Below are 27,503 nucleotides of genomic sequence, written 5' to 3' on the forward strand. Positions count from 1 at the left end.
CACAAATAAACAAAAACCCGCACCCGACGCAAAAATGTAAACAATTTAATCAAAACATTTTATTTGAAATGGGTGACCCCTTCTCAAAAATAAAATGGAGACGCCCATGACTCCCGAAAACTTGTTTTGAATCCCTCGCCGCGCCTGCAAATTCCACGGACCTGCCCCATTCCCGCAGGAACCGAATTTTTTCCTCAATCCCCGGCTCCAACCCCCCTGGAAGGCCAATTTTCCCTGGAAACGCAATTTTCAGAACCACAACGTGCATGGTGGTGAGAAGTGTGTTGCCAACGTGACGCAGCAAAACAGTTTCGGAATTTCGAATAATTACCCCTTTCTCAGGGGTGGGGATTGTGGGGTGGTTTAAGTGTCGAGTTTTCGCGGAGTTTTGGCGACACTACCACGAAAACACGGTAAATGGGGCGCTTTTCGGGCCGACTTTTTGTCCGTTGTGTTGGTGGTTTGACGACGCCAAGCCGCATGGTATCATGGGATAATCATGTACGTCTGTGACAAGTGAAACTATTCGCGTTTTGAAGGTAAAATAAACAGATGATAAAAGTCCCATTTCAGGGTTAGTTCCACCCGGTGCGCCCCGTTTCGGCCCAGGGTGCGATTTCAGGCCCCATTGTGGTCATCCCCGCCACACAACGACCTTTGTTTTTGGTGTGGTTACTATTTATAAAGTCAAAATGATCGCCGCAGATCCCTGTAAAAATGGCAATGGGACAACAAACCAGAATTCGATGTGAATTGGTTGTTTTAACGCGGATTTTCGACTTTCAGACACGATTCGTGGAGGTTTAATGTGCGGGACAAAATGAGCGACGACGAAGGCCCGAAATACAAAGATGGAGACATTGTTTGGGTCAAATTGGGCTCTTGTTGGTGGCCCGGAGAAGTCACAGACAACGCTCCTGAGGACTACTCGTCCAAAAAGCCGCCTCTGGCGATTGTAAAGTTTTTTAATGAAAGCACATAGTAAGTTGGATTTACACGATAACCTAACCTTACTTTTTGTTTTTAGTGAATTTGTTAAAAGTCACAACAATATTTACTACTATAACTGCGACAGGAAGAATGAGTTTATTAAAAAGGGCATGGGTAAGTGGGTGACTTTTGAGACGGTTTTTTTTTTTAAAGTGTGATTGTAGATTCCTTCCGTGCTAACAACACCCACATGGCGAAATTCCCGGGTGACGTGAGTCTAGCTGAGATACGCACAGACGGCAACCCCAACATCCTCAGCGACCCCATTTTCGCCCCCCAGAAGCAAAATCGCAGCACTATTATTGCGGAGGTTTTCGGCAGCCCTAGCCCCAAGAAAACTCCCAAGGAAAGCAAGCATGTGCGACGCGTCGCTTCAAGTAAGTTTTCACTCAAACCCGTGTTGTTGCTAATATCCGCTTCCAGAAAACTCGTCGAAGAAGCCCAAGGTGAACATCACCCACCGGAGGTTTCTGGGCTGCGACGACTACGAGGCCCACATCCGGGTGCAGTACCCCGGCAAGGACACCGAGCACTTGAGCAGTGACGAGGAAATTGTGCGTTTGAATGCCGAACCCAGCCAGACTTTCAATTGTTCGACGTGCTCGTTTAACACGAATCGCTTGGAAGTGATGTTGTTCCACGTCCAGTGCCATATCAAAGGCATCGCGTCGCCTGTGCACGTGAAGAAAAAAGCGTCCCCGAAGAAGAAGAAAACGCGGGTTATTCAAAAACACATAACTTCTGACGATGACAGAACTAACTCTAGTGCTGGCTACTTTGACACGGACAGTGAAGAAGAGAAGCCGAAGCCGAAGAAGAAGAAACGAGCGGCGCCGAGCCCGAAGAAGCCGAAGCCCAAACAAGTCGAGGAGGAGAAAACCGCGACGGATATCCGCAGCAACTTGTTGGCGGAGTGGAGCGACAGCGAAGATAACGAAGAAATCGAAACCAGTCGAATCGACACGAGCGGGGAGATTAGCGACAAGAAAGAAGACAAAGAAGACGACAAAGACAAAGAAAACGAGAAAGAAAGTAAAAGTGAAGATCAAACTAATAAAGATTCAAATAAATCGTGCTTCGATTTCGACGAAGAAGACGAAGATAGTAGTATAGTCCACACGGCGGTGGGGCGCAAAATCCCCCGAGTCATCCCTCCAACTGACAAGCGAAAATCGACCGATCCGGATAACGAAGACGCGAGTCTCCCGGTAGCCGAAGACGACCACAACCGCATGGAAATCCTCAAGGTTAACGAAAACTTGAACGAGAGCTCGAATTCGGTGTCGAACGACACCGAGCTGGCGAAAGAAGAAGAAGTTTTCAAGGATTTGATGGACTCGACGTCGGTGCCTGAGTTACCGGAGGTCCCCGATTCCTCGAAACCGCAGAAAAATTTTTCCGACAATAAAACCGTCAAAATCCCGGACAAAAAGAGCGAGAATGTCACAGAAGTCGCAACGAAATTGACAAACCCGAAGAAGCGCTTCGTGAAGTCGTTCGAAGATTTTGAGTTGCTTCAGAACGAGCAGAGGAGAGCGCAGGAGGAAAAGGAGGAAGAGATGAAGCGGGAGAAGGCGGTTATTGTGGAACCCGTGGAAGCGGCGGCGGAGACACCCCCAGTGGAAGAATCGCCGCCGCCGCTGCCGCCTCCCGAGGAACCACCGACGACTGCGGCAGAAGAATTAGACCCGACGGTGGAAAAAACACCCTCGGAATCGCCTCCAGTTGAAGAAGACGCGTCTCCAGTCGTGGACGATCCACCAGTCGTGGAAGAACCGCCGCCCATAGCAGAAGAGACGACGACAACTCCACTGGAAGAGAAAATCGAAGACAAGAAAGAAGAACCAGAAGAAGACAAATCCGAATCTCAGGTTGTCGAAACTCCGGAAGTACCCGACTTCTCGGACCCGAAAGAATTCCTCGAACCGAAGGAACCCCCCGAAGCCAAATCCATCGATTCGAACTTACAAATTTCCAAACTGAAATGTCAAATCATGTCGAAACTAAGCGACGACGAGCCCGAATCTTCAAAAGTAACGAAGAAAAGCTCGCACCGGACCCCTAGAAGCAAAATCCTTGAGTCGTACAGAAACGACAAGTCTAAAGAAAAGCAGCGCCGAAGCGTCGACGAAAAAGAAGAAACCGCCGAAGAACTAAAAAAGGAGCACCACGCCCCAAAAAAGTCAAAATTTCTAAAATTCGCGCAGGAAGAAAACGACAATGAAGACGAAGCGATGAAAGAAGAAACGAAGAGTGACATCATCAAAGAAGTGGAAGCCATCCCGGAGAAGAACCCTGACGAAGAAATCGGCAAGATCAACCAAATCGACCAGTACTTGAACGACTTTCTTTTCGATTTTCCGAAGAAGGCGGAAACGCCGCCGAAGGAGCTTGAAGAAACTAAAATCGAAGAAGAGAAGGTCGAAAAACCGTCGAACGAGTTGCACATTAAATGTGTGACTAGTACCGACGATCAAGAAAGCGAAGTCGTCGATATTTCAATTAAAACTAATTTAACGAATTTTAACAAAAGCGAGGAAGAGATGTCCGCTTTGAGCACTCTGGCGATGGTTTCGCAGCTCGAAACCGCCCCGCCTGACGACAAAATCGATGAGCCGGTGAAGACGCCCTTCGAGCCGAAACCCGAACCCGAGCTTGTCCCCATCGACGGGAATTTAACCGTCGTTTCGGAGAAGGATTTGGCCGACGGCCAGGTGGAAATCACCGCCAGCGCCTCCCCCATCTACAAGAAACCCGTGACTTTGACGAATTTCTCGATGGACTTTTCCGAGTGTAACAGCAACAGCACTAACGACAGCGTGACCAGCGAACTAGAAGAAAAACCGAAAGAAGAAACGAAGAAAATCCCCGGTCCTGAAGACGTCTTCGACTTGGAAGAGCACATCCCGTCGCAAATCGTCGACAAAGCCAAACCGACGCCTCTGAGTCACTCTTCAAAACTTCTAGAAAGACTGACGGAACCGAAACCTAAAGACAATTCGACTCCGAAAAGTTTAAAAGTGCCTACCAAAGATAGTACAAAAGTCGCCAAGACGAAATTCGTTATAAAGCCGCCGCAAAAGGTGGCAAAACCTCCGCCGCCTCAATCGAATAAGCCGATCATCCTGTCGGAGAAGATAATCAAACCGGTGAAAGGAGCCGGAGATTCGTCGGGCTCGGTGTCCGTGCAGAAGATCACGTCGAAGCGGAACTTGCACGACCCGGACGAAATCGACGCGTTTATAATCCAGAAAGGCGCGAAGAACGTGGACGAGGAGGACGAGGAGCACGAGGAGTTGGCAGAAATACCTGCGAAGAAGTCGCGCAAGAACACGTCGGGGATGGACCCGAAGAAGCTCCAAGTCTCGTCGACGGCCACCTCCGTGAAGAAAAGAGGCAAGGCGAAGATTTTGCAGCAGACGATCATCACACCCGCCGGCGAAATTATACAACCGAACGTGGCGGCGGCGGCGGCGGCGGCGGTCGTGTCGCAAGACGACAACGTCTTCGATATCAACTCGATGCCTATAGTCTTATCCGACCAAATCCTGACGCCCGAGAGTATAGAGAACATGCCGATTTACTTGAGCGAATCGACGCCTGAACCCATCACCCCCACCACGAAAATCCAGACGACCATAGTGAAGAAGACGCCCGTGACGGTGCAGAACCAGCAAGTGAGACTTTTGAATAAGTCGATCGCGTCGCCGGTGCCCAAGCTGGTCAAGACGCCCAAAATTTTAGGCAGCGTGGGGTCCAAGCTGGTCAAGCACAATTCGTTCTCGCCGGGGGCCGGGAAGCATGGGAAGTACGTGATCGTGACGCAGGCGGGGACGACGCCGACGAGTCGGTACACGGTGGGGAAGAAGCAGACGATTATCAAGAGGGTCGCTGGGGACCTGGGGGTCACGTCAGCCGGGACTTTGACTAAAGTGCAAAATATAGCGCCCGAGCCGAGCGGGAATAAGATTATGATACTGACGGACCAGCAGGGGCAGCAGCAGAGGGTGCTGCTGACGCCGGCGCAGCAGAAGATGATGGGGTACCAAGGACAAGGCGGGAAGGTCGCCAAGACGGTGGTCAAAGGTGAGTGAAATCGTGATAATCCGGTCCTGTCCGAGGTTCCTTGGTGGATGTTATAGTCCGTTTACCCAACAGATGGAGCGATCACGTGCGCTTCGAAAATATTTTTGCCTGTTTATAAATGCGTCTTATATTATTTATTACTTCTTGAGCGTAAGCTAAGATAATCGAGTCAATCGGACGACTTGCCACTTTCATCTTTTCTCGACGTTTCATGGCCTCTAGAGTACGAAATTTGGGAATACACTGCAATATTTCGATTTTTCAGTTTCTCGATTTTTAATTTTTTCAATTTTCAATTTTTCGCTTCCTTAATTTTTCAAGTTTTTGATGTTTATTTTTCATTTCCATTATTTTTTTAACTTTTCTTTCGATTTTATCATTTTTCGTTTGTTCAGTATTTCAATTTTTTAGTTTCTGAATTTTTATTTTAATCTTTCGGTTTTTGAATTTTTCGTTTCTTGAGTTGTTCAAGTTGTTGTTCTCCAGTTTTTAAAATTTTCCATTTTCTCGTTTTTTGCTTTTTCGTTTTTTCATTTTTGATTTTTGAATTTCACAATTTTTCCATTTTTTTGATTCACAAAGTGGAAAAATCAAAAAACTAAAAAGTTGGAAAAAATTGAAAAATCAAAAACTGGAAAATCGAAAAATTGAAAAATTAAAAATCGAAGAATTGAAAAATTAAAAATCGAAGAATTGAAAAATCGAATAAAATAATGAAAAACTTTTAAAAATTATGATTATTATTATTATTACACAATTAAAGTGAAAACTACAAAAATCTAAAATTGAAAAATTGAAAAAATGAAAAATTGAAGAAGGGAAAAATTGAAAAAATTAAAATTGAATAAACAAAAGTTATAAAAAAAGGATTATTGAAAAATCGAAAAATTGTAAGAAGAATTAAAATGAAACATTCAAGTATCGAAAAATTGAAAAATTAAAATCAATAAAATAAGAAAATTCTAAAATTGTAAAACGGAAAAAGTGAAATCTTTAAAAAATTATTATTATTACATATTTAAAATAGAAAGTATAAAAATTGAAAATCAAAAATTGAAAAAACGAGAAACTGAAAAATCTAAAGTTTAAAAGACGAAAAATAAAAAATCTAAAATTGAAAAATCCAAAAAATGAAAAATTTCACATATTGTAGAAAAAAAGAAAAATTATAAAATCAAAACGAAAAATTGAAAACTCGTGAAATTGCAAAATCTGAAAATGGAAATATCCAGAAGTTGGAAAATCTAATTAGAAAATCTGAAAAATTTAAAAATGAGAAATTGAAACGAAAAATTGAGAAAATTAAAATTGATTCAACATAAAAGTTACAAAAAATGGAATATTGAAAAATCGAGAAATTGTAAAAATAATTAAAATGAAATATTCATGTATCGAAAAATTGAAAAATTAAAAACCGGAATATGGAAAAATTCTAAAATTGTAAAATAGAAAAAATTAAATGTTTCATAAATTAGTAATTTTTTTATTTGAAAATGAAAACTCGAAGAACATGTAAAGTTGAAGAAACAAAAAAGTTATAAAAACATATTATTGAAAAACCAGAAAATTGAAAAAATAATTAAAATAAAATATTTTTTCCACGACCACTATGTAATAGCGTCAATTACGCCTAGCCTAGTTGATGTCTAAATGCCTAGTTACGTGCACCCTTACGTTATGAAACAGAACTAGCACGTAATAATATTACGTGCATGTGTTGGGAAATTTTCGTTTGATGGAGATGTCAGCTGGAAATTGCCAACTGTCAAACAGTCGTTTATAACTGGCGCGTTGTGGTTGTATACAGTCGGTGGACATATAAAACTGGTACAAACTGTCTTAAAAATTATGAGGAAAATGAAAAATTAATTTTGTGTAAATCTGTCTTGTTGACGTTGATGTTATGTGCCATGATAGATGGATAACGCATATTTGGCCGACAATGGTCTCGGGAATCAAGCTTGATACTCATTAGAAAAATTTCTTTGTACCAGTCTTATATGTCCACCAATTGTACATAATTTTCATTTTCTTAAAGCAGAATTGTCTGGAACTGAAAATTTTCAAGATATGCCTTCAACACCAACGGCTATATTGGCACCTACAACTGCAGTATTAGAGAAATGTACTACTACTGTTCTAGAAAAAACTGGAACGCCAATAATTACAAAAAAATGTCAAAACTTTACGATTAACTTTCATACCATAACTAATTGTTAACATTTTCAATGTATAATTATATTTTGTAGTTAATACATAGCTAAAATCAAATATTAACTTCTTTCACATTGAAATATTTTTGGGGTGTGGTCGTGGAAAAAGTATAGTACACGACTCGTGTGCAAACGCTCATTACGCGCTCGTTGAATTACTGCACTCGCCCCTACGGGGCTCGTGCGCAATTTTTCAACTCGCGCGTAATAAGCTATTTACCACACTCGTTATGTAATATACTATTAAGTATCGAAAAATTGAAAAATTAACAACCGAAAAATGGGAGAATTCTAAAATTGTAAAATGGAAAAAGTGAAATGTTTAAAAAATATTATTACATATTTAAAATGAAAACTAGAAAAGTTGTACATCAAAAAATGAAGAAAGTGAAAATTTTCACATGGAAAAAAAGAAAAGTTGTAAAATCAGAAGACTGAAAAACCAAAACGAAAAATTCAAAATTCGTTAAATTGCAAAATCTAAAAATTGAAATATCCAAAAGTTGGAAAATCGAAAATCTAAGAAATTTAAAAATGAAAATCGTCGAAACGAAAAATTGAAAAAATTAAAATGAGATATTCAAATATCGAAAAATTGAAAAATGAAAAACCGGAAATTGGAAAAATTCTAAAATTGTAAAACGGAAAAAGTGAAGTCTTTAAAAAATTATTATTACATATTTAAAATGGAAAGTATAAAAATTGTAAATCAAAAATTGAAGAAACGAAAATTTAAAAACCTAAAATTGAAAAATCCAAAAAATGAACAATTTCACATTCTGTAGAAAAAAAGAAAAATTATAAAATCAGAACACTGAAAAATCAAAACGAAAAATTGAAAACTCGTGAAATTCCAAAATGTAAAAATTTAAATATCCAAAGTTGGAAAATCTAAATCGAAAATCTGAAAAATTTAAAAATGAAAAATTGAAACGAAAAATTGAGAAAATTAAAATTGAATCAACAAAAAAGTTACAAAAAGGGAATATAAATAAATAATTCTAAAATTGTAAAATAGAAAAAATAAAATGATAATTAATAAATTAGTATCACATATTTAAAATAGAAACTGGAAAAGTTGTAAATCAAAAAGTGAACAATTTCACATGGAAAAAAGAAAAATTATAAAATCAGAACACTGAAAAACCAAAACGAAAAATTGAAAAACTCGTGCAATTGAAATATCCAAACGTTGGAAAATCGAAAATCTGAAAAATTTAAAACGAAAATGGAAAAATTCTAAAATTGAAAAAAGGGAAAGTGAAATATTTAAAAAATTCTTGTTCCATATTTAAAATGGAAATTAGAAAAGTTGTAATTCAAAGATTCAAGACACGAAAAATTGAAAAATGAAACTGAAAAATTTAAAATTGAGACCAAAAATTAAAATTCCAAAATTGACAAATTCAACAAGTGAAAAATTTCCCACTGAAAAATTCAAATACTAAAAGAATAAAAAACCCAAGCGAAAAATTTAAAATTGAAGATTTAAAAAATTGAAACATTCGAAAGTTGAAAAATCAAACAACTGAAAATTTTTAAACTGTCGTATAATTGAAGAAACAAAAAAAAATTAAAATAAAATCAGAACATTGAAAAACCGGAAAACTGAAAAAATTAAGAAAATAAAAAATCGAAAAACTGAAAAATTTTAAAATGAAAACTCGATGAGTTGCATATCGTAAAAATGAAGAAACAAAAAGAAAAATTATAAATCGAAAATTTGAGGAAATGAAAAATTGAAGAACCGAAAAATTAAAAATCAAAAAATTGAAAAGTCGAATAAATTTAAAAGTTTAAAATTGAATCATTGATTAATGGAAAAATTCTAAAGTCGAAATATTGCAAAATCTAAAAATTTAAATATCCAAACGTTGGAAAAATGCAAATTTGAAAAATTTAAAAATGAAAACTCGAATAACATGTCGTAATTTTGAAGAAACAAAAACGTTATAAAAAAGGGTTATTGAAAAACCAAAAATTGTAAAAATACTTACAATATTTTAAGTATCGAAAAATTGAAAAATGGGAAAGTGATATATTTAAAACATGATTATTACATGTTTAAAATGGAAATTAGAAAAGTTGTAAACCAAAAATTCACGACACGAAAAATTGAAAAATGAAACTGAAAAATCTAAAATTGAGAAAACCAAAAATTAAAAATCCAAAATTGACAAATTCAACAAGTGAAAAATTTCCCACTGAAAAATTGAAATACTAAAAGAATAGAAAACCGACACGAAAAATTGAAAATTCAAGATTTAAAAAATAAAAAAAATCGAAAAATTGCAAAATCTAAAAATTGAAACATTCGAAAGTTGAAAGATCAAAAAACTGAAAATTTAAAAATCGAACAATGGAAAAATTCTAAAATTGTAAAATGGAAAAAGTGAAATGTTTAAAACGGAAACTAAAAAAGTTTTAAATCGAAAATTGAAAGATCCAAAAATTACAAATTTTTATTTTGAAAAAAAAATCATAAAATCAGAACATTGAAAAAACGGAAATTTGAAAAAATAAAGAAAACAAAAAATCGAAAAACTGAAAAAATTTAAAATGAAAACTCGATGAGTTGCATATCGTGAAATTGAAGAAACAAAAAGAAAAATTATAAATCGAAAATTTGAGGAAATGAAATAAATTGAAGAACAGAAAAATTAAAAATCGAAAAATTGAAAAATCGAATAAATTTAAAAGTTTTAAAATTGAATATGTAATTGATTAATGGAAAAATTCTAAAATCTAAAAAGTGAAATATTTTGAAAATTATTATTATTATTACATGTTTAAAATGAAAACTAAAAAATCGAAAAATTGCAAAATCCAAAAATTGAAATATCCGAAAATTAAAAAATTGAAAAACTGAAAAATTTTAAAATGGAAACTACTCGTTATAAATCGAAATATTTGGAATTGAAAAAACAAAAAGTATAAAATCGGAAAATTGAAAAATGAAGAAATTGAAAAACCGAAATGAAAAATGTGTCTTCAATGGTCATTTTTATGATCTTCTAGCATTTATACTTGGCAGTTTTTATCGTGTGACTGTCTCTTTGTGTGGTTGTTGACTTAGCTTTCTCGTCATAATAAGTGCATTCAGGAACGTTACTATTAAATGTATCGCATCCAGATGCACTTCCCCTTTGACACAACAAAGCCTACTCGACTCCACCGAATTAATTTGATAATCAACCCCGAGTGCGGTTGCCACACAACCACCCACCCTCCCCGATCAAGTGTCCTCCAATCACCGCCCCCACCCAAACGCTCGCGTCCCTGTCAAGCGCATCCCGTAATCTGTCTCCTCCGCAGGCAACATCGTCCAGAAGTCGAAAGACGGGCAAATGACCGCCGTCCCCGGCTCCAGCGGGCTGCTCTCCAAGGGCCTCGCCTCGTCCCGCCTCGCCGGCCAGACCCTCATCTCCAGCAGCGGCCACGTGCTCACCCCCGTCCACCCCTCGCAGGCCAAAGCCCTGCGCGTCGAGAAGCCCGCCCCCGGCCGCAAGATCCAGATGCAGAGCCAGAAGGTGCCCCTCAAGCCGCCGCAGAAGACCATCCTGATCAAGAACCAGCACGGCCAGACCGTGCGCAAGATCCAAGGCACGGACGACGCGCTCCTCGACAAGCAGGTGGCCGAGCAGATCGAGGCGATCAAGGCGAGCGGCGCGCTGCACAAGCAGGAAGCGCTGGGCTACAAGGCGGCGCCGAAGACGGCGTTCCGCCGCTCGTACGCCAAGAAACCGGAGAGCCCGAAGCCGGCGCCGGTGCAGAAGCCGAAGGAGGCGGCGCCGCCGCCGCTCGCGCCGATCTCGCCGAAGAAGGAGGAGCGCGCGGCGCCGGAGGGCAAGCAGGAGCGGGCGCTCCACCAGCTGGTGATACAGGACGCGATGGGCAACCAGACGACGATCACGGAGGGGCAGATCCTGGCGCTGCCGAGCGAGACGATCGACGGCCAGCCGCAGTCGTATATGTTGGTCACGTTGGACGAGTCGGGGAATCTGACGCCGCTGAATAACGAGGCGCTGCTGTCGCTGGATCCGAACCTCGGGCTGGGAGGGGATCTGGGGAACACGGTGCTGCAGATCGACCAGAGCGCGCTGAAGGAGGAGCCCGCGGTAAGTGAGACGACGCGGACGCGCTTCAGCAGCTACGCTGTCTTCTCGTACTTGAGTCAACTAAAGCTGATCCAACAAGTATTTCGTAAAATTGGTAGAACTATCATAACCTAACTTTCTTGAGCGCTTAAAAGTGTCATTCACGGTCTGGTCGAAATAGGGTGACCATGAAAATCTAGTAAATTTGTTGCTAATCCGTACAAAGTAATCAAAATTTTTTGTTGGGTTCTTTATATTACCTTAAATGTAAGGTTAGGAAAGTGTGAAACTTTCAAATTGACGGTAATCTAATAAAGAAAACTGTCAAACCATCCTGAAATAAATGTCAAACTATTGTCACTGTTGACAGACAACTACGTCACCGAATCAGTTTGTCCAACATGAAAAAAAAAAAATGCAACACCCCTTCACTTCAACAACGTCGTGAATTAATTATAGCAAGTGACTATTAATTTGTATTTTTTTTGTCGGGTTGGCAACATATTTAAAATTTTATGATGGCAAACCTGTTACCCAACAACTGACACACTAGCATTGCTGCCAAAACAAAAAAAATCCATAATAAGTAACAATCACCGAGTATTTAGTAAATGAAGTTGGTAACTGTCAAACCAGGTCGAAGTAAATGTCAAACCACAGACGGATAAAAGATTATACCATCGAAACAGTGTGGCCAACATAAAGAAAAAGTATCTAATGCGTACTTTACTTCTAAATGATAGTGAGTAAATAATATTTAAGAAATGTCGTAGAAAACTGTCAAGCTATTGACAGATAACTGTACTACCGAATTCAGTTTGTCCAGTATGAAGAAAAATAATGAATGCGTACTTTACTTTGAATGAGTCTGTTGATGTTAGTGATATTGTTTTATCATGTTGGCAATACTTTTAAAATTTTGTAATGGCTTAGATGATTTCTATATTGACATTAATGGCTCCAAGTCAGTAGCTGTCATTTTCTCAACAAGTTTGTTAGGCGCGCTCTTGTCAAAATTGACAACTGTGAATTGACATAATTGTATTGCTACCAACACAGAAATTTGCATCAATCAGTAATACAATCATCCGGTATTTTGTAAATGGAGTAGGTAACTGTCAACCAAGTCTAAGTAAATGTCAAAATACTGACATAAAATATTATACTATCGAATCAGTGTGTCCAACATGAAGAAAAAGTATCTAACGCGTACTTGAATTTTGAATGATCGTGAATAAATAATATTTAACAAATGACGGAGAAAACTGTCAAACCGCCTTGAAGTAAACGTCAAGCTATTGACAGATGACTGTATCACAGTACTCAGTTCGACCAACATGAAGAAAAACAATGAATGACTAATTTACTTTGAAAATATCGTGATTGGATCATCCCGAGTGACTGTTGATCTTAGTGATATTTTTTTATCGTGTTGACAATACTTTCAAAATTTTGTAATGGCTTAGATGATTTCTATATTGACATTTAGAGGGCCAAGTCAGTAGCTGTCATTTTCTCAACAAGTTTGTTAGGCGCGCTCTTGTCAAAATTGACAACTGTGAATTGACAATTGTTTTGCTACCAACACAGAAATTTGCATCAATCAGTAATACAATCATCCGGTATTTTGTAAATGGAGTAGGTAACTGTCAACCAAGTCTAAGTAAATATCAAACTACTGACATAAAATATTATACTATCGAATCAGTGTGTCCAACATGAAGAAAAAGTATCTAACGCGTACTTGAATTTTGAATGATCGTGAATAAATAATATTCGACAAATGACGGAGGAAACTGTCAAACCACCTTGAATTAAACGTCAAGCTATTGACAGGTGACTGCATCACTGTACTTGGTTCGACCAACATGAAGAAAAACAATGAATGACTACTTTACTTTGAAAATATCGTGATTGGATAATCTCGAGTGACTGTTGATGTTAGTGATATTTTTTATCATGTTGGCAATACTTTTAAAATTTTGTAATGGATTAGATGATTTCTAAATTGACATTTATGGCTCCAAGTCAGTAGCTGTCATTTTCTCAACAAGTTGTTACGTGCGTTCTTGTCAGAAATGACAACCGTGAATTGACATACTACTATTGCTACCAACACAAAAATTTACCTCAATCAGTAATACAATCATCCGGTATTTTGTAAATGGAGTAGGTAACTGTCAACCAAGTCTAAGTAAATGTCAAACTACTGACATAAAATACTATACTATCGAATCAGTGTGTCCAACATGAAGAAAAAGTATCTAACGCGTACTTGAATTTTGAATGATCGTGAATAAATAATATTTAACAAATGACGTAAAAAACTGTCAATGAGCCTTGAAGTAAACGTCAAGCTATTGACAGATGACTGTATCACTGTACTTAGTTCGACCAACATGAAGAAAAACAATGAATGACTACTTTACTTTGAAAATATCGTGATTGGATAATCCCGAGTGACTGTTGATGTTAGTGATATTTTTAATCATGTTGGCAATACTTTTAAAAATTTTTAATTGCTTAGATCATTTCTAAATTGACATTTATGGCTCCAAGTCAGTAGCTGTCATTTTCTCAACAAATTTGTTAGGCGCGTTCTTGTCAAAATTGACAACTGTGAATTGACATACTAGTATTGCTACCAACACAGAAATTTGCCTCAATCAGTAATACAATCATCCGGTATTTTTTAAATGCAGTAGGTAACTGTCAAACCAAGTCATAAAAATGTCAAACTACTGACATAAAATACGATACAATCGAATCAGTGTTTCCAACTTGAAGAAAAAGTATCTAACGCGTACTTGAATTCTAAATGATCGTGGATAAATAATATTTAACAAATGACGGAGAAAACTGTCAATGAGCCTTGAAGTAAACGCCAAGCTATTGACAGATAACTGTACCACTGTACTTAGTTCGACCAACATGAAGAAAAATAATGAATGGCTACTTTACATTAAAAATATCGTGATTCGATAATCGCGAGTGGCTGTTGATGTTAGTGATATTTTTTATCATGTTGGTAATACTTTTAAAATTTTGTAATGTCTTAGATGATTTCGAAATTGACATTTATGGCTTCAAGTTAGTAGCTGTCATTTTCTCAACAAGTTATTAGGCGCGCTCTTGTCAAAATTGACAACTGTGAATTGACATACTAGTATTGCTACCAACATAAAAATTTGCCTCAATCAGTAATACAATCATCCGGTATTTTTTAAATGCAGTAGGTAACTGTCAAACCAAGTCATAAAAATGTCAAACCACTGACATAAAATACTATACTATCGAATCAGTGTGTCCAACATGAAGAAAAAGTATCTTAACGCGTACTTGAATTCTAAATGATCGTGGATAAATAATATTCGACAAATGACGGAGAAAACTGTCAAACCGCCTTGAAGTAAACGTCAAGCTATTGACAGATAACTGTATCACTGTACTTAGTTCGACCAACATGAAGAAAAACAATGAATGACTACTTTTATTTTGAAAATATCGTGATTGGAAAATCCCGAGTGACTGTTGATGTTAGTGATATTTTTTATCATGTTGGCAATACTTTTAAAATTTTTTAATTGCTTAGATGATTTCTAAATTGACATTTATGGCTCCCAGTCAGTAGCTGTCATTTTCTCAACAAGTTGTTAGGCGCGTTCTTGTCAAAATTGACAACTGTAAATTGACATACTAGTATTGCTACCAACACAAAAATTTGCCTCAATCAGTAATACAATCATCCGGTATTTTTTAAATGCAGTAGGTAACTGTCAAACCAAGTCATAAAAATGTCAAACTACTGACATAAAATACGATACAATCGAATCAGTGTTTCCAACTTGAAGAAAAAGTATCTAACGCGTACTTGAATTCTAAATGATCGTGGATAAATAATATTTAACAAATGACGGAGAAAACTGTCAATGAGCCTTGAAGTAAACGCCAAGCTATTGACAGATAACTGTACCACTGTACTTAGTTCGACCAACATGAAGAAAAATAATGAATGGCTACTTTACATTAAAAATATCGTGATTGGATAATCGCGAGTGGCTGTTGATGTTAGTGATATTTTTTATCATGTTGGTAATACTTTTAAAATTTTGTAATGTCTTAGATGATTTCGAAATTGACATTTATGGCTTCAAGTCAGTAGCTGTCATTTTCTTAACAAGTTTGTTAGACGCGCTCTAGTCAAAATTGACAACTGTGAATTGACATACTAGTATTGCTACCAACACAAAAATGTCCATCAATCAGTAATACAATCATCCGGTATTTTTTAAATGCAGTAGGTAACTGTCAAATCAAGTCATCATAAAAATGTCAAACTACTGACATAAAATACTATACTATCGAATCAGTGTGTCCAACATGAAGAAAAAGTATCTAACGCGTACTTGAATTCTGAATGATCGTGGATAAATAATATTTAACAAATTACGGAGAAAACTGTCAAACCGCCTTGAAGTAAACGCCAAGCCATTGACAGATAACTGTATCACTGTTCTGTGTTCGACCAACATGAAGAAAAACAATGAATGACTACTTTACTTTGAAAATATCGTGATTGGATAATCCCGAGTGACTGTTGATGTTAATGATATTTTTTATCATGTTGGCTATATTTTTAAAATTTTGTAATAGCATAGCTGATTTCTAAATTGACATTTATGGCTCCAAGTCAGTAGCTGTCATTTTCTCAACAAGTTGTTAGGTGCGTTCTTGTCAAAATTGACAACTGTGAATTGACATACTAGTATTGCTACCAACACAAAAATTTGCATCAATCAGTAATACAATCATCCGGTATTTTTTAAGTACAGTTGGTAACTGTCAAACCAAGTCTAAGTAAATGTCAAACTACTGACGTAAAATACTATACTATCGAATCAGTGTGTCCAACATGAAAAAGTATCTAACGCGTACTTGAATTCTGAATGATCGTGGATAAATAATATTTAACAAATTACGGAGAAAATTGTCAAACTGCGTTGAAGTAAACGTCAAGCGATTGACAGATAACTGTATCACTGTACTCAGTTCGACCAACATGAAGAAAAACAATGAATGACTACTTTACTTTGAAAATATCGTGATTGGATAATCCCGAGTGACTGTTGATGTTAGTGATATTTTTTATCATGTTGGCTATATTTTTAATATTTTGTAATGGCATAGATGATTTCTAAATTGACATTTATGGCTCCAAGTCAGTAGCTGTCATTTTCTCAACAAGTTTCTTAGGCGCGCTCTTGTCAAAATTGACAACTGTGAATTGACATACTAGTATGGCTACCAACACAAAAATTTGCGTCAATTAGTAATACAATCAAGCGGTATTTTTTAAATGCAGTAGGTAATTGTCAGACCAAGACTAAGTAAATGTCAGACTACTGACATAAAATACTATACTATCGAATCAGTGTGTCCAACATGAAGAAAAAGTATATATTTAATGCGTACTTGAATTCTGAATGATCGTGGATAAATAATATTTAACAAATGACGGAGAAAACTGTCAAACCGCCTTGAAGTAAACGTCAAGCTATTGACAGATAACTGTATCACTGTACTTAGTTAGACCAACATGAAGAAAAACAATGAATGACTACTTTACTTTGAAAATATCGTGATTGGATAATCCCGAGTGACTGTTGATGTTAGTGATATTTTTTTATCATGTTGGCAATACTTTTAAAATTTTGTAATGGCTTAGATGATTTCTAAATTGACATTTATGGCTCCAAGTCAGTAGCTGTCATTTTCTTAACAAGTTGTTAGGCGCGCTTTTGTCAAAATTGACAACTGTGAATTGACTTACAAGTATTGCTACCAACACAAAAATTTACATCAATCAGTAATACAATCATCGGGTATTTTTTAAATGCAGTAGATAACTGTCAAACCAAGTCTAAGTAAATGTCAAACCATTGACAATATACTATACTTTCGAATCAGTGTGTCCAACATGAAGAAAAAGTATCTAACGCGTACTTGAATTTTGAATGATCGTGAATAAATAATATTTAAAAAACGACGGAGAAAACTGTCAAACCGCCTTGAAGTAAACGTCAAACTATTGACAGATAACTGTATCACTGGATTTAGTTCGACCAACATGAAGAAAAACAATGAATGACTACTTTGCTTTGAAAATATCGTGATTGGATAATCCCGATGACTATTGATCTTAATGATATTTTTTTATCGTGTTGGTTATACTTTTAAACTTTTGTAATAGTATAGATGATTTCTAAATTGACATTTATGGCTCCAAGTCAGCAGCTGTCATTTTCTCAACAAGTTGTTAGACCCGTTCTTGTCAAAATTGACAACTGTGAATTGGGGTACTAGTATTGCTACCAACACAAAAATTTACCTCAATCAGTAATACAATCATCCGGTATTTTTTAAATGCAGTAGGTAACTGTCACACCAAGTCTAAGTAAATGTCAAACTACTGACATAAAATACTATTCTATCGAATCAGTGTGTCCAACATGAAGAAAAAGTATCTAACGCGTACTTGAATTCTAAATGATCGTGGATAAATAATATTTAACAAATGACGTAGAAAACGGTCAACCCGTCCTGAAGTAAATGTTAAACCATCAATACCAATACAACCAACTGTCAATATCAATTTATCGAACATGAAGAAAAATAATTCGAAAAAGTGGTGAATGATAATAGTGAGTCACTGTTAATGTTTGTATTTTTTTGTCAGGTTGGCAATATATTTGAAATTGTATGATGGCAACATATTTAAATTTGTATGATGGCATACCTGATTCCTAAATTGTCATTTGTGACACCAACTCTGAGCTGTCATTTTCGCAATAGTTTTCTTAGGCGGACTCATGTCAAAATTGACAACTGTGCACAAGCATTGCTGCCAATAATTCAGAATGGCCAACACAAAAATTTACTTCAAACCTAAACTGTCATCCGGTTTTTAACAAATGAAATAGAAAACTGTAAAATCAGGCCGAACTAATTGTCATATTACAGACAGACAAAAAAATTATACCATCGAATCAATTTGTCCAACGTGAATAAAAAATAGCAATGTCTATTTTACTTAGTGATATTTTTTGTCATTTTGGCAACATATTTTAAATTTTATGATTATTAAAGTGTCATTTATGACTCGAGATCAAGTTCGTTAAGCGCGCTCATGTCCAAATTGACAACTGTGAGCTGACGTACTAGCATTGCTACCAACAAAAAAAAAATGCTTCAATCAGTAATAATCACTCGGTATTTAGTAAATGAAATAGGTCATTGTCAAACCACGTTGAAGTAAATGTCAAATTACTGACAGATAAAAGACTGTACAGTTTCGGCCAGAAAATCGTGGGTAGTATTTTTTGTCATTTAAAAAAAACACGGTCTATGCTTTATTGTCATAATGATTGACACTTTTAAAAAATAAATTTTGACATACGTCATCATCCACATTCCAGTCTACGTCAAAATGACAAACATGGCAAATTTGAGGTTTAAGTACGTAAAGCCTGCTTTAGATCTTATGTCACTGGAATGACAGAACTGCCCAAGATATTGTGGCCGAAACTGTACCATCGAATCAGTATGTCCAACATAAAAAACTAATATCTAATGGCTATTATACTTCCAAAACGATCGTGAATGGATAATATTTAACAAATGACGTAGAAAAAAATGTCAAACTATTGACAGACAACGGTACCATCGAATCAGTTTATCCAACATGAAGATAAAATATTAAAGCCTACTTTACTTCGAAAGGGTCGTAAATAAATAATACTTCGGTGACTATTACTGTTGTATTTTCTTGTTGTCATGTTGGCAACATATTTAAAATTCTATGATGGCAGATCTGTTCCTAAATTAACATTTATGACACTAAGTCAATGTCAAACTACTGACAGATAGAAACTATATCATGAAATCAGTGTATCCAACATGAAGAAAAAATATCTAATGCCTACTTTACTTCCAAACGATTGTAATATGGATAATATTTAACAAGTGACGTAGAAAACTGTGAAACCACCTTGAAGTGAATGTCAAACTATTGACAGACAACTGTACCACCGAATCAGCCTACTTTACTTCGAAAGGGTCGTAAATAAATAATACTTCAGTGACTATTACTGTTGTATTTTCTTTTTGTCATGTTGGCAACATATTTAAAATTTTATGATGGCAGATCTGTTCCTAAATTAACATTTATGACACTAAGTCAATTTCAAACTACTGACAGATAGTAACTATATCATGGAATCAGTGTATCCAACATGAAGAAAAAATATCTATTGCCTACTTTACTTCCAAACGATTGTGAATGGATAACATTTAACAAGTGACGTAGACAACTTTCAAACCAGCTTGAAATGAATGTCAAACTATTGACAGACAACTGTACCTCCGAATCAGTTTGTCCAACATGAAGAGAAAATATGAATATTCTCAAAACCTTTTTTTTTATTTTTGTAAAATGCTAGATATGTTGCCAGGGACAAGGAAATTTCGGTCTAAATAACCTTGGACCACTTTTGTGAGCATTGTTCGCTCCACATTCATAAACATTTTGTTTTCTTCAATAAATCCTTATCGTGAAAAAACCGACTTGACGTCATTTTAAGATTATACGTTGAACTCAGTACAAAGTGTTTATAGCAAGACGTTGACACAAGTGGTCATACTCTACTCAAATAAACAAAAACTTACCAAATATGAGCGAGCGCTTGCGCATGCTCCGTACCCACACATCCACGTCTTGTAAGATTAATTATACAGAGTGTTTTTTATACCTATAGGCTCAACCCGAACCGGTCGAGGTGCCGAAACCCGAGCCGACAATCCCCGAACCGCCACCCGAAGTGGTACAAAAAGAAGAAGAGAAACAAGTGGAGACGAGCCAAGAGCAGATCGTCGATTCGGCGGTGATGCAAACGATGGGCGAAACGGGACAACAATTAATAGTGACGGGAGATCCCATAGCCGCCCAGAAGTTCTTAGAATCTTTAACCGAAGGAAACACCGATCTGGCTAACATTTTGGCTAGCGCCGAAGGCAGTAGTATTCTGATCCATGCGGACGGTCAGCAGATCCTCATCAATACGGATTCGGATAACCAGATGCTTTTGTCGGTTAATACCGACAATCTGAACATGGCGGAGAGCACAGAAGGCGGCGGCAATCCGATTTTTGCCACGCAACCCACGAAGAACCAGGATATCCTGGCGGCGGCTTTGGCAGACACGGACGTGTTCCAGCAGGAGCAGAACGGACAGAAAGTGTCCCAACTGAGTCCCAATAGTGCTCTTTATCCCATGAACGTCGGGAATGTTCTGGAGACGAGTCTGACGTTGAATTCGCCAATTATGACACCACTAGAAGTGCCCAGTACCAACAGTAAGAAAATTTCGGACGAGAGCGACATTTTGAACCAAGTACCGAAAAACGTGGACCTACCTATAACAATCACCGACCCTAATATATCTCAAACGGTCGCTCAGCAGCAGGTGGCGTCCATGATGGTGAACGAACTTCAAACTAATCTAGAACTGTCACTGCCAATCTCCGACGCAGCAATAACGGTAACCTCGTCAGAAATGAACAGTCCGAATTTCGTGTATTCGTTACCGAGTCTAGATGGCGCCGACATCAACCAGAAGCCGTTCAACAGCAGCATGCCTTTGCTCACCGAAGACACCGACGAAGTCTCGAACGAATCAAAAGAGACCAAGCCGGCGGCCAAACCCGACGAAGAAAAAGTAGAAGAGGACAAAAACGAGACGAAGATCGAGTTAAACGAGGCGAAGATTAGTCCGGACGGGTCGTTCTTGGACGAGAGCGAAGGCTTGTGCACGCTCGGGGGGGAGATGTGCAGCTCGTTGAGTGAGCCGCCCCCGGACATGTTCGACCTGTCGGCGGTGCTGTCGTCGCACCAGATGAAGGCGGCGGCGAGTCCGAAGGACGAGAATAAAGGGGGGTTGGTGATCATGGAGGAGAACGAGTTGAAGATCGACGATAAAGGGGGCGACGAGTCGGTGTCGAGCGAGTCGGTGAACCCGGACACGGCTTCGGTCACCGAGACGAGTTCCCCGAACACGATGAACGAGGACTCGTGCGAGATCCCGGTGCAGCCGGACATCGTCGCCACGCTGAAGGAGGACGGGCTGACGACGGGCTGCAAGAGGGGGTCGGAGGACGAAATCGAGGTCAACAATAAGAAATGTAAATTTGACTGAGGGTAGTTAAGAGGATGTATATAATGTGTATGATAGGGAGTGAGGAGACGGCCGGAGGTTTCTTTTGTCGAAATTCGTCAGTTATCATTTTGTAAATAAATTGTTATTTATGTACCAGGATGTACATAAAAGGCTTCTTTTTTATTCATATCTTTTAATATACAATAATGATTTATATTAAGATAGGTATATCATATATGCACATTAGATAAAGTTATTGCTTATTACATTGTAGATGTATGTTTAGATTAGCTTCCATGTGTCATTTGTGTGATGAATTTTTCGATGAAATTGGTACTGGATAGGATTTTCATCTTATTTTAGACGAATTTTAATTAAGCCTATAGAGATAATGTTCTTTTAAAAATTACGTTATGTATAATTTTATTGTAATAAAAAAATTAATATTGAAGGGTGACTAAAACACTAGACACTTATGTACAAACTTTATTGACTTAAGTCAAAACGATCAGTAACTAAATGTACTTAAAAATGACGTCACTCCTGTCAGCTACAGTCTGCAATTCCAACTTCACAGGACACTGTAACCAAAAACTCAACAACTCCTCTGTGTACCCTATCAAGAAATAAATTTTTCTTGCCCCTATGCTCCTCCTAATGATGCCGGCAACCCTAATAATATTGTGTTGGCGCTTGATTATAATTTCGCTAACAAACAACGCATGCCAAGTCCCGGTTACGAATTTCCGGATGAACATGTCTTCAATGGCGGTCTCTGACGATCGAAGACCTCCTTCTAAATTAGCTACAATTGACAATGTACTCAAGCGCGGTTTCGCTTATCGTAACTTACAAGTATTCCAGGAGTTCCACGTTTTCCTGTGGGCTATTTGGTGCGGGGGGTTCGCCATTTCGTAGGTTAGGGGAAAATCGCGTTTTGCGGTTATCCGGTACCTTCCAGATTGCGATTTTTGACATGCTGACGACGTGTGTAGCAACCGGGAGATGCTGAATTGTGGTTTTAGGGAGAGCAGAGATATCTACAAGAAAAATACGAAAGTTGGGTTATGTTCAAGTCGCAACAAATACACGGTGTTTGGCATACTCACGTTCCTGATTTGAACGAGAGACATCACTTTGGCTCTTTCGGGCTGATTACATTAAAACTATAGACAATAGTTTGGTTTAAAATATTAAAATTTAAAATTATAACCTCAAAATTTTGTTTGGTGCGAAGATATTGGAACGGAGTGTGACGTAGCGAAAAAACCAATAGAAATTTGGTGTTCTATTGTTGGTTGCATAACCACCTACATGTTTTAATTTAAACAGATATTCGATTTAGATTTTTCTTTACTTTGATTTAAATTTAAACAGCCTGTATTTTATTCCAGTGTTCTATTTTGTTTAGTACGGAAAAAGTTTGTTTATCTTTGGTTGGTAGTAATTTTGACATACAGAGCCTACTAGGTCCATCGGTTTTAGCAAAAGTGTTTTTGTGCAAAGTTTTATCGTGTTTTCAGTTGGATTTTTCATCGAAAAACGGTGTTCAGGTAGGATTTTAGTTAAATTTACCATCTTTTATATAATTCGAAGCTTTTTGCCACATTTTTTGCGAACGAAATTTCTGGTACTTGAAAACGGATTTAAGAAGACTAATGGATTAAATCAAAGCCATTTAATTATGTTTAAAATGTAGATGAGGGTCAAAATTGACACAAATTTTCGATAAACTGTATTTCATTCTAGTGCTCCATTTTAATTACTACAGAGAAAATTTTATTTATTTTTGGTTGGTAGCAACTTTGACACACAGAGCCTACTAGGTCCTCCATCAGTTTTTGCAAAATCGTTTCTGTGCGATGTTTTATTGTGTTTTCAGTTGGATTTTTTCGTAGAACATCAGAGTTCAGGTAGGATTTTAGTCAAATTTACCATCTTTTATATGACTCAAGCTTTTTGCCAAAATTTTTACGGGCAAAATGTCGAGGTCGCGATTTTCGTTTGAACAATGAAATATCTGACGCTGAAAACGCAATTGTAAAGATTTAACCATTAAGTGAGAGCCGTTTTCAAGTGCTCAGTTTTTTCTTACAAGAATATAATACCAGAGAACATGAGAAGCGTCATAGTTTAAATTAAATGATGATTGAGGACTCCTGGACTTATGTTGGCAACAGTGTTTGTTTCTAACTTACCAGAATATCACAAGTTGATTTTCACATTAATTCGGCTCACACGAATTACAGTTCGTCGTCGGAGAACTTGTTTTATCTACAGACCAGAGCGCACTCAGGCGAATGTCGACTCTAAGCGTTCGGAAACGATTTGATTTATAAGCCATGATCCCGTGATCTGATACACATTCTAACCGGTTTCGACCATAATTTCTTGCTGTTTCAACTTTCGAATTCTCAGTTTTTCGAAAGTTTAGTTTAGGGACTTTTCAGTTTACTCCTATTTATTATTCAACTTTTGGATTTTACAATTTCACAATTTTTCAATTTCTCAGTTTTCAGTTTTTCTCTTCAATTTTATGATTTTTAAATATTTCGATTTTTCAGTTGACTGATCTTTCAGGTTTTTTGGTTTTTCAAGATTTTTATTTTTTCAGGTTTCGATTTTTCAACTTCCCTTTTCTGATTTTTCGATTTCTCAATTTTTGGACATTTCAGTCTTGGGATTTTTCAGTTTACTTACTATTCAATTTTTCGATTTTTTTAAGGTTTCGATATTTCGATTTCACTTTTTTGATTTTTCGATTCTTTAGATTCTGAGTTTTTGGGTATTTCAGTTTTTCGATTCGTCAGTTTTTATTTCATTTTTCAGGTCTTCGACTTTTCCTTTTTTGACTTTTTTTCGATGCGTCAGCTTTTTACTTTTTCGATTTTTAAATTTTAGATTTCTCATTTTTTTTTTTAATTTCTCAATATTTAAAATTTTAGATTTTCAATTTTTCAAATGTTTCGATTTCTTAATCTTCCGATTTTTCGACTTCCCGGTTTAAGATTTTCTGTTTTTCAATTGTCGTTTTTTCAATTTTTCGATTTTTAAATTTTGGATTTTGCAGTTTTTTGATATTTTAATTTTTGACAATTTTTCAATTTCTAGATTTTTTGATTTTCCGATGATTCCATTTTTCGATTCCTCAATTTTTCAACTCCTTCCCTTTTTCAATTCTTCAATTTTTCTATTTTTGAATTTTTGACACTTCTATATTTCGATTTCTCGATCAATCGATTTTTTGATTTCTCGATTTCTGTTTTTCAGTTTTTGCAATTTTTCGATTTTCAGGTTTCTATTTTTTAATTTTTCAAATTTTCGGTTTTCCATTTTTCGGCAGTTCGATTACTGGGTTTTCTAATTTTTCGATATTTCAGTTTTCCGATTTTTCGATATTTCGAATCTTCAATTTTTCAACTTTTCGATTTTTTACTTTTTCAATTTTTTAAATTTTAGATTTTTAGATTCCTCAGATTTTCAGTTTTTCAATTTTTTTATTTTTCAGTTTTTGGGGTTCTTAAAATTTTAATTTTTAGATTTCTCAATTAATTGATTTTTCGATTTTTTGACCTCTTAATTTCTCGATTTTTCAGTTTTTCAATTCTACAATTTTCCGTTTTTTCTGTTTTTTAAATTTTCGATTTTTCAATATGCGAATTTCTCAATTTTTCAATTTTTGGCGTTTCTAAAGTTTTAATTTTAAAATTTCTCGATTAATTAATTTTTTCTATTTTTCCACTTTTTGATTTCTCGATTTTTCAGTTTTTCAATTTTTAAATTTTGTAAATTTTCGATTTGACGATTTTTCAACTTTTTTGGATTTTTCGATTTCTCAAGGTTTCGATTCTTTAGGTTCTCAGTTTTTGGATATTCCAGTTTTGGGATTTTTCAATGTATCGACTTTTTACTTTCTCGATTTTTAAATTTTAGATTTCTCAATTTTTTGGTATTTTAATTTTTCAATATTTAAAATTTTAGATTTTTCGATTTCTCGATTTTTCATTTCAGCTCTTCCATATTTCAATTTTTCAAATGTTTCGATTTTTCGACTTCCCGGTTTTAGATTTTCTGTTTTCCAATTGTCGTTTTTCAATTTTTCGATTTTTAAATTTTAGATTTCTCAGTTTTTTGATATTTTAATTTTTCAATATTTAAAATTTTAGATTTTTCGATTTCTCGATTTTTTATTTCAGTTCCTCGATATTTCCGTTTTCCATGTTTTCGAATTTCTCAAATGTTTTGATTTGTTAATCTATCGATTTTTCGACTTCCCGGTTTTAGATTTTCTGTTTTTCAATTGCCGTTTTTTCAAATTTTCGACTTTTCAATTTTTCAAATTTGGCATTTATATACTGTCAATTTTTCGATTTTACAATTAATCGATGTTCTGATTTTTGCCATTTCTTGACTTTTCGAGGGTTTCCTGTTCAATTCTTTAATTTTTCGATTTTTCATTTTTTAGTTTTTTTAAGGTTTCGATTTTTCGACTTCACTTTTTCGAGGGCTCAATTTTTCAACTTTTTAGGTTCTGTTTTTGGATATTTTAGACTGTTTGAAGTGTTTGGAGTGCGTGTAATCACATCTTTAGAATTCTTTGAATCCTTGGAATCCGGAGAATCTTCAAAATCCTTGAAACCGTTGAATCCTTCGTATACTTAGAATCCTTTGAATGCACTGAATCTTTAGAATCCTTACATTATTTAGAATTTTTGGGATCCTAGCAATATTTGGAATTCCCGCAATTCATTGAATCGTTGAAATTCTTGGAATCCTTGAAATCCGTGTATTTCTTGGAATTTTATCCTTGGAGTTCTTCGAATGCGTCAAATCCTTAAAATCCTCAGAATTTTCATAATATTTACAATACTTTGACTGCTTTCAATTCAATGAATCTTTTGAATCGTCACAATATTTAGAATGTTTAAGAATCTGTAGATTCTCTAGAACCTTTCGAATCTTTGGAATCCTTGGAACCTTCGGAAGCGAATACTTGGAATTTTCGCAATCCTTTGAATTCTTCTTCGAATTTTTAAAATCGTCAGAATCTTCATAACCCTTGGAATTTTTTGAATCCTTTGAATATTGTGAATCCTTATAATATTAAGAATCCATAGATTTTTAGAATTTTTGAAATTTTCGGAATCTTTGAAATCCTTAAAATCCCCACCGTTCCTGGAATCCTTTCTAGCCTTCGAATTCGTAGAATAATAAGAATCTTAATCATCTGTGGAATTTTGAATTCTTTGAAATGCTTTGAATCTTTTAAATTCTTTCAATCTTTAGCATCTTTAGATTCTTTAGAATTTCTGGAATCCTTGGAATCTTTGGAATATGTACTTGGAATTCTTGGTATCCTTCGAATCTTTAAAATCTTTGAAATGTAGTCCTTCAGACTCTTGAAATCTTTAGAATCCTTTGATAATACTTTGAAAACTTAAGAGTTCTTACAATTCTTAGTTTTTTTTTAAAATCTGTATAATCCTTGGAATCATCACAATACTCAAAATTTTCATAATTTTTAAATTCCTTTGAATCCTCTCACTCTTTTGACTGCTATGAATTCTTTGAATTCTTGGAATGTTTTGAATCCTTTTAATAAGTTGAATGATTTAGAACCTTAGAACCCTTAGAATTGAACTGTTTGAATCCTTTGATTCGTTACAATATTTGAAATCTTTGGAATCCTTCGAGTCCTTGGAATCCTTTTAATCCTTTGGATGCTTTGAATCTTGATTTTTTTAAATTCTTAGAATCTTTAGAAACTTTTCAAATCTGTAGAATCCTTGGAATCCATGGCATTCTTTAGAATCCTTTGAATATTTGGAATCCTTTGAATTCTTTGATCCTTTTTAATCCTCTGGATTTTTTAAAATCTTTGAAATACTTCGTATCCTTCAAATCCT

At 36.0% G+C, this 27,503-nt stretch overlaps 2 protein-coding genes across 2 annotated transcripts; one reads left to right on the plus strand and one right to left on the minus strand.

Annotated features, from left to right (window-relative positions):
- The first annotated feature begins 311 nt into the window (after positions 1 to 311).
- On the plus strand, positions 312 to 22,048 carry LOC135129550 (titin-like). Its single transcript, XM_064056717.1, has 7 exons — positions 312 to 539; positions 787 to 981; positions 1,028 to 1,104; positions 1,155 to 1,367; positions 1,414 to 5,076; positions 10,605 to 11,407; positions 20,200 to 22,048. Exons 2-7 carry the CDS (start codon positions 821 to 823, stop codon positions 21,634 to 21,636), a joined length of 6,354 nt encoding a protein of 2,117 aa, XP_063912787.1. The 5' UTR covers positions 312 to 539; positions 787 to 820; the 3' UTR covers positions 21,637 to 22,048.
- Positions 22,049 to 22,067: 19 nt separating this feature from the next.
- On the minus strand, positions 22,068 to 22,851 carry LOC135129551 (small ribosomal subunit protein uS3m). The gene is made up of 4 exons (XM_064056718.1): positions 22,811 to 22,851; positions 22,707 to 22,763; positions 22,451 to 22,637; positions 22,068 to 22,402 (listed from the first exon to the last, which is right to left on the minus strand). The coding sequence occupies exons 2-4, from the start codon at positions 22,728 to 22,730 to the stop codon at positions 22,113 to 22,115; spliced, it is 501 nt and encodes a 166-aa protein (XP_063912788.1). The 5' UTR covers positions 22,731 to 22,763; positions 22,811 to 22,851; the 3' UTR covers positions 22,068 to 22,112.
- Positions 22,852 to 27,503: the final 4,652 nt, after the last annotated feature.

Source organism: Zophobas morio, unplaced genomic scaffold, assembly GCF_036711695.1.
Source record: "Zophobas morio isolate AGI-343-1 ecotype UQ-CSIRO unplaced genomic scaffold, CSIRO_AGI_Zmor_V1 ptg000016l, whole genome shotgun sequence".
NCBI classification, from domain to species: domain Eukaryota; kingdom Metazoa; phylum Arthropoda; class Insecta; order Coleoptera; family Tenebrionidae; genus Zophobas; species Zophobas morio.